The sequence below is a fragment of the Pelophylax lessonae genome (assembly GCF_965119305.1).
Source record: "Pelophylax lessonae genome assembly, chromosome: 2".
In the NCBI taxonomy this organism is placed as follows: domain Eukaryota; kingdom Metazoa; phylum Chordata; class Amphibia; order Anura; family Ranidae; genus Pelophylax; species Pelophylax lessonae.
The window spans coordinates 539,068,635-539,076,584 of NC_138769.1; the positions used below are offsets into that span (position 1 = coordinate 539,068,635).

Here is a 7,950-nt window from a genome sequence, read left to right on the forward strand (position 1 = left end):
CGACTGTTGTATTTTGGCAGCTGGACGATTCATACTTGTCTCTTTTTGCCAGATGCGTTTTCCATTGCAGTCAATGGATACAAATCAAAGCGAGTGTTGCGATTAAGTGTGGAGACTCCAACAGAAAACACATCTGGTGTGAATGGGCCATGCATAGGAAAACCTGAGCCGCTATAATTCCCTGTGTGATTCAGGCTAGCCTAACAACATTACCTAAAACAACCCACCTATAACTAAAGCTGGCCTTATCATGAGGAACATTCCAACATTCACTCCATGGGTGGCCCTGTCGGAACCTTCTTACCCGACATCGAAGATGCTAGGCCGAAAATTGCCAGCCAATCAGCACCTGCATCAAATCAAATGCAGACACTGGTAATTTGGCAGCTGTGTGTATGATCAGTTTAAATGCCGGTTCACATTTCTGCGATGCAGGAACGCTGCGAATATACAGCGTGTTCCCGCATCGCATCTGCACCCCTGGCAGTTCACACTGCCATATGCGACACGCTGGGGGTGTCAACTAAAGGTTAAGGACACCATCAGATCGCATATCGCAGTGCGATCTGAAAGTTCGCACAGAATCAGATCGCACTAGTGTGAACCACCATGCGATCCAATTCTACTGCGGACCAAAAAAGGTGTCCTGTGCATGTTTAGTGTGATTGTGGAACAAATTCACCCACTACAAACTGTATGGCTAAATTTGAACCCCACAGAGATCGCATTTAATTTAGGAGCAGTGCGCTCCGAATTACATGCGATCTCTGATCGCACAAATGTGAACCGGCACTAAATGTCTGGAAAAACTGACCCGTTCATTGAAAATTCCTGATAATCTATCATCATCAAATATAAACTAAAACACCTAAATGTCAGCCTCAGCTCATACAAAGGAACCTTTACTTATACTATGTATTCCAAAGAATTCAAAATGCACCCGTTTCTGGACTATGGACAATAATGTATTCATAATAAGCAGGGGAAAAAAAAGCACATTAAAATATTGCATGTATTTTAATGGTGGCTGTTCACATGAGTGCTCAGATGCCTGACACTCCAAAAACTACATTTGATACTTTTGAGGCACAATTGGGCAATTTTGGTCTTATAGAATAGAACAGGAATGCCTGAAAACGTGTGAAACATGCAGAAGTGTTTTTTAGACTGTAAGAACTAACCTCCCCCCCCCATGCTTGCCATTGTCTAAAACAAAATGGGCGAAACTTGAATATACATGTAAAATACTAAAATAGGCTTTTAAAATGCGTGTGTACAAAAACACTACAAAAAAAAAAAAAAAAAAGCCGACAATCGCTCTGCTCAGGTGTGAATGCATCCTGAAATGAGGCATCACTAAGCACTATAGCTGAAGGTACTGTGGAGTAAAACACTACAAAAAAAAAAAGCCGACAATCGCTTTGCTCAGGTGTGAATGCATCCTTAAATGAGTCATCACTAAGCACTATAGCTGAAGGTACTGTGGAGTAAAACATTGAAGTCTAGGTTTAGACAGTACCTGGGGTTGGTTAATATTCGAAGGCCTGCAGACACATTTTTGCTGCCTGAGAGAATAAGGGGAGAGGAGCCGGGATTTCAGTACTTCTGTTGTGAACTTTGAATTTCTCCTTAGTGTCTGGTAAAGTGAAGTCACCGAGGAGGTCATAAGAGTATGAAATACTTTATAGTCCATAGTCTGGGTTCAGGTGCACTTTAAGCAGAATAAATAAAGCAGCAGAACCCCACAAGAAAGTGTAGACAAGGTAAGATAGATGACAAAGTAAAGAAATAGATTTTTTTTTTGACATACCAATAACTTCATATCAGAGAAGTCAAACAGAGGCTATACATACACTGCTCTCATCCTTTACTAAAGCGTAACTAAACCCTCCCAAGCTGCCATCTTGGCCTCTGTTTGATCTGCAGTTGCCATGGTGCTGCACATGTGATCAGTTATGACACCAGCCATTTGAGAATAGGTTTGGTTGAGAGCACAATGACAATTAGGGCTCTTTCACACGGTCCGCCTCCGTAGGCGGATCCGTGTTGCTCAGCGGTGATCGATCCGCGATCCCCGCTGAGCCGGGCGGATGACAGCTCCATCTCCGCTCGCAGAGCGGAGAGGGAGGTGTCTCAGCACCCGCTGCCCTCTATGGGGGATCGGAGGAGAGCTGACCGCTTGTCCGCTCTCATCAGATCCGCTCCGCTCCGATTACTGAACGGATGGAAAAATAGGGTTTCCATCCGTCCAGATTTCAGCACAGGATCGGATGCGGATGGCAGCGGGTGTCAGCGGAGGTGTCTCCGCTGACACCCGCTGCCCCATAGAGCTGCATGGAGGATCCGATCAGATCCGCCTAAAAAACTGACAGGCGGATCTGATCGGACCGCCCGTGTGAAAGAGCCCTTACTGGCACTTTCTGGGAATGTAACTCTTTTTTTTTTTTTTTTTTAAAAGGGTTACATGGATGGGTTTAGTCCCTCTTTAAGGCCTTGTTCACACTATGGGTCAGAGACGTCAGTTTTTCTGCACATGTTCTGCAAAGGGCACAAAAAAAAAAAAAACAATTGTTCTCTATGTGCCTTGTTCACACCACAGCATGTGGATTTTTTCAGGAATCTGCAACGTGTATGCAGTTTTCTACACAGGAAAAAAAAAAAAAAAAAACTGACATGACCCCAACATTGGTGTGATTAGAGAACATAACTGACCAGCATGAAAATGGATGTGAAATCTGTGCAGTTTTCATGCACGTATGGTGTGAACAAGACCTAAGGCTGGGTTCACACTGCCACAACTTGTAATGAGACGAGTTCAAAGCTGCATGACAATTCCTACCCCATTAAATCCAATGGAACCATTCTATTTGGTGCAACTCAAGTCGGTTCCGGCGACTTCATTATGACTTGCATTGACTTCTATTAATGAAGTCGCAAGCAAACCATAATGAAGGCGCGTGGCAAAGCTGCGCAAGTTTCCAATCATGGCAGTGTAAATCCAGCCTAAGGCCTCTTTCACACACACGGTCCGTTTTTTCATCCATCTGTTGACGGATGAAATACGGACATCAATGCATCTCTATGTAAAAACGGATGACAACGGATGATCATCCGTTAACATCCGCTTTCGTCAATGTCCGTTTTTTTGGAATGGATGAATGCCCTATTTTTTCATCTGTCAAAAAAACGGATGTAAAATGGACAAACGGTCCTTTTTCATCCATTTTTGCATTGGTAGTGGATGTAAAAAAAAAAAAAAAAAAAGGATGAAAAAACTGATACATTTTGACGTGACTGAACTGAACGGAACATATGTGTGAAAGGGGCCTCAGGGTCCATGCACACTAAGCTTAAAAAAAACATGTTCTTTTTGGCAGAAAAAAATTTTAAAAAAAACGCCTTTTTGTACAGGTATTTAGGAGTGTTTAGCGTTTTTTTCTGACAGAAAACTACCTCTCAAAAATGCAAAAGCAGAAGGGTTTTTTTTTTTCTGCCTCTTCACTGAGGTTAAAATATACCTCTAAACATTCTAGTGTGTATGGATGCATAGGATAACATTGAACTGCTTCTACAGGCAAAACTCCTGTAGCAGCAGTGTTTTTTTTTTTTTTTTTTTTTAACGGGTGGATTTTACATGCATTTTAGGTCATGAAGAATACAGTAGGGCCCAGCATACAGGCAGGTACCTTGTCCATGTTGTCCCTGAGGAAAATAAAAGGCATGTTTATCCAGCACAGTCCAACCATAACTAAACAGAGGTTCTGGGTATACTCGCCTTTTAAGCACCTCAACCTCTTTAGAAAATTCAGAAAAAGATTCTAGAGCTTGGGTCAGCCGAAATCCAACCAGTAAAAGACACTTAGTAAAATTCATTCATTAGGTATTAAAAAGGACCCATGAGTTTGCATGTTTGTGAGGTTGCATCAGATACATAAAAAGTGAGTACAGTAAACCCCCGCTCCATCGCGGTTCAGTTTTTGCGGTCCCGGTATATTGCGTTTTTTTTTGTAATGTTATTTTACTATATAAATCATTAAAACTGAAATATTTTTGTGTTTTCCATAGCTCTTGCTATGTCTCTCAGTATCTTTTATGTGTTTAAATGAGTTTCTATTGTTTTAAAAGTGTGTTTAAAGACCTTAAAATGCTTTTACACGTACAGTGACAGTAAAAAAAACATGCCTACAATGCATTTTAATAGGGTTTTTCTATTTCGCGGAATTTCACTTTTCACGGCTGGGTCCGGAACGTAACCCCCGCAATGGAGGGGGGTTTACTGTATATGTCAAAGCTTGGTTTCGGCAGTTGTTGGAAGCCATACATGTATAATTCTGTCAATCCTTGATTTTATTGCTATAAAGTTGTAGGACAAATTGTGCTCCCCTTTCACTCCTCCAAAGAAATTAACATTTTCTAATTTGTCAACATAACTCTTAACACTGTTTATCTCAAATATTGAAAAAAACACAAAAAAAAAAAAACATTTAACGTCCAGAAGTGCCTAAAAAGACAATCAAGATTAGGAATTATAATCTATACTTCAAAAAAAGTTTTCATTTTGGTCAAACAGATGTTTCTAAACTAGAACAAAAACTGTCACAGTGTAATGTTAAACAAAGGAAGCAAAGGAAAAGTACACAAAACACAGGGCACCCAGAGGATGATGTAGGAAGTTATCAGTTCATTTCAAGTAGTGCAGCATCTCAGCATGTTTTTTCTTTCAGATGCAAATCCTTTAACCCAATGATGGGGAACCTTGGCACCCCAGATGTTTTGGAACTAAATTTCCCATGATGCTCAACTACACTGCAGCATGTGCATTATGGGAAATGTAGTTCCAAAACATCTGGTGTGCCAAGGTTTCCCATCACTGCTTTAACCCAACGGCACGTAGGAGTCTTAACAGGAAACAAATATTGCTTCTTCTATTTTTGATTAGAAAGAGTCATCAATATATAACCGCGGTGGCCTTACCACTGCCACCCTTGGCCACTCATCCTCTGAAAACGAGCTGAGGCTGTCAGATTCAGAGTCCAGTTCGCTAAAGCCATCCATCCAATCAGTACTCGACTCGCTGCGTACGTCTTCCTCCTCGGTGATGAAGCTCTGCCCTGGCTCCAAGCAAGATGGGTAGACACGGGCAGAAAGAGAAATGAATCCTGTGTCATAATGAAGAAGACCTAACATGGTGCCGATGTTCACCCAGCGATCATTGGTCACATCATACTCATGAACAGTCACACGGTTCTTCTTCCATTGAACAATGGTAGTAGTGATAAGCAGAAGTTTGGAACCATGTTTTACAATCTGGTAATTGTTGGTGTTCCCTTCGGCAGGTATGGGGCTAATCCGTCGCCACTCTCCCCTGGCTGGATTGTAGGCCTTCACCAATGGAATGTCACATATGCAGTAGATTTCGTCATTGAAGACGCAGGCTTCCTGGAAGTCACATCGCTTTAAAGAGGCACAGTTAAGCCACTGGTTACATGAAGGGTCATAGCACAACATTCTTTTGTTACTGATAGCGTACAAATGGTCATTACAGGTCACCAGTTCAAAGGCATAAAAAGAATGGGGCACTGGAGCAACCAGCGCCCACTGATTCCTCTGCACACTGTAGCACTCCACATCTTTGATCTTGGCACCGGTCGATGGGTCACGTCCACCTACAATATAGACGTAACCATTGAGGTAAGCCACATCCATGCCTTCTCGGCACAGCAGCCTTTCCGCTAGAAGTTGCCAGCTGTTCTGGACAGGGCTATAAACCCAAAGCTGCTTCATGGGTTGAGTAGCCAAGTACAAGTCATTCTCTGGAGAGACACATACAGCGGATGAAGTCACTGCTTTCCCGTGTGCTAGGTTGGTCAGTGGAGAAGGCATGGTGTAAATGTCACCTGAATAAGGGTCATAGCACAAGAAGGGCTCCTTACGGTGACCAAAAAAGATGACCATTTCCTTGGCAATCATGCCGATTCTGCGGAGTGGATTACTCTCCTGGCATGGCAGCATGCAGGTGGCGTGTTTATCCTCCTTACCGGGTAGGACGGAGTCCAGATATTGCAAGCATTGTTTGCGCACCAATGGCTTGGCCCTGAGGCTCTCCAGATACACCTGGTCCTTCTCTGTAAAGTGCTGCCAGCGGATGCAGGCCAGGACCTCCTGACACCCATCAGTCGCCTCCTTAGGATTGGCCTCCAGCCAGCGCAGGGCAGCGTTGCACACCACTCTCTCGCTGCCCACATCCAGATTGTCCATGCTCAGGACCGCTTTCAGCTGGGCCAAACTCAGCTCGCAAAGTTCGTCGCCAAGGGCGAGCTGCTCGAAGTGGCGTGCCATGAAGGCGAGAGAGCGTAACCTAAGCTCGGGATGGTCAAAGGCATCGGCGAAGCGGAGGATGCTGGCACAGTTGTGAAGGTCGAGGCGGCGGGCGAGGTAGTTGGCACAGGCTTGCCTTACGTACTCCAATTGCAGCATGTCGGCGGCGGCGTAGAGGCGCTGGACGTTGCCCTCGGTGACGGTGACTCGGCCTGTGTAGCAGTAATCAATGATCAGAGCCATGGACTCAGGGCTGACGTCATGGAGGGTGACCTCCTGCTGCTTGCTCTCATACAGGCCACCGGTGAACATGCTCTTGAAGTACGGGCAGGCCGCAGACAGCACATTACGGTTACACAGGAAGCTCCGGCTGCTCTCCGGCTCCTCAGGGCCCCCTCCCAGCACACGGAGGGTGACATCGCACAGCAGCTGGGAGTCATAGAAAGATTTCAGCTGCGCTAGAAGGGATGAGGCGTGACCCGAGTCCTCCAGAACCTCCGGACCGGAGAACAAACTAGACACCCCCAGACCAGACATGACACCGAGCGCCTCACTCACAACACTTCCTTCCTGCCTACGCCGTGACGTCAGCGCGCCTGGAGGGGCGTGACCGGAGTGAGCGGTCATGGTGGGGGGGAGATTATCCCAGACGTACTGTTGTGCCGATATCGGTATCTGGTAATCTCCTAGTGCTGATGAAGAGACCCTTCTGTGCACAGTCACACGGAGCCTTCATTTCACAAATGCTAGTTGCCTGGCTGTCATGTAGAACCCCCCCCCCCCCGGATTTGGTACTTTGAGTTACTGACCTGCTGCATGCATGGGAAAACTGGCATTTTCCATTGACATCCGGGGGTCTCCAAGTTAGGTTACCACCTCATCCCATAAAACAGAACACAAATTAATTACACAGGTCCTGCGGCTAATTAGTGTGGAACTTACATTCACGTACTTACCTTCATTAACCACTTAAGCCCCGGAGGATTTGGCTGCTAAAAGACCAGGGGGTATTTTGCGATTCGGCACTGCGTGACTTTAACGGACAATTGCGCGGTCGTGCGACGCTGTACCTAAACGAATTTGGTGTTCTTTTTTTCCCACAAACAGAGCTTTCTTTTGGTGGTATTTGATCACCTGTGCGATTTTTTGATCATGCGCTATAAACAAAAAAAGAGCGTAAATTTTGCAAAAATAACAATATTTTTCACATTTTTTTATATGAAATTCCCCCCAAAAAAATGTAAAAATCAAAATTTTTTAACATTTTCGGCCAATTTGTTTTATGCTACATATGTTTGGTAAAAAAAATCGCAAAAAGCGTATTTTTATTGGTTTGCGCAAAAGTTATCGCGTTTACTAACAAAGGGAAAGATTTTTGTCATTTTTGTTGTTTTTTTTTAACGCGTAATGACAGCGATCTGCGATTTTTTTTGCGGTACTGCGACATTGCAGCGGACAGATCGGACCCTTGACTGACATTTTTGACACTTTTGGGGTTACCAGTGACATTTCTACAGTAATCAGTGCTATACATATGCACTGTTACTGTAAAAATACACTGGTAGTGAAGGGGTTAACTTTATTTGAGAGGGAGGGGCTGTGTGTGTCCCTAGGGGCGTGATTCTTACTGTG

The 7,950-nt window shown here is 44.4% G+C and overlaps 1 protein-coding gene across 1 annotated transcript; it reads right to left on the reverse strand.

The window, feature by feature from the left end:
• Positions 1–4,917: 4,917 nt before the first annotated feature.
• Positions 4,918–6,946, reverse strand: KBTBD7 (kelch repeat and BTB domain containing 7). The gene has a single exon (XM_082246756.1). It carries the CDS (start codon positions 6,943–6,945, stop codon positions 4,936–4,938), a length of 2,010 nt encoding a protein of 669 aa, XP_082102882.1. The 5' UTR covers position 6,946; the 3' UTR covers positions 4,918–4,935.
• Positions 6,947–7,950: the final 1,004 nt, after the last annotated feature.

Excerpts from the sequence above, each read along its gene's own strand:
- KBTBD7 (XM_082246756.1), bottom strand. The coding sequence starts at position 6,945 with ATGACCGCTCACTCCGGTCACGCCCCTCCAGGCGCGCTGACGTCACGG.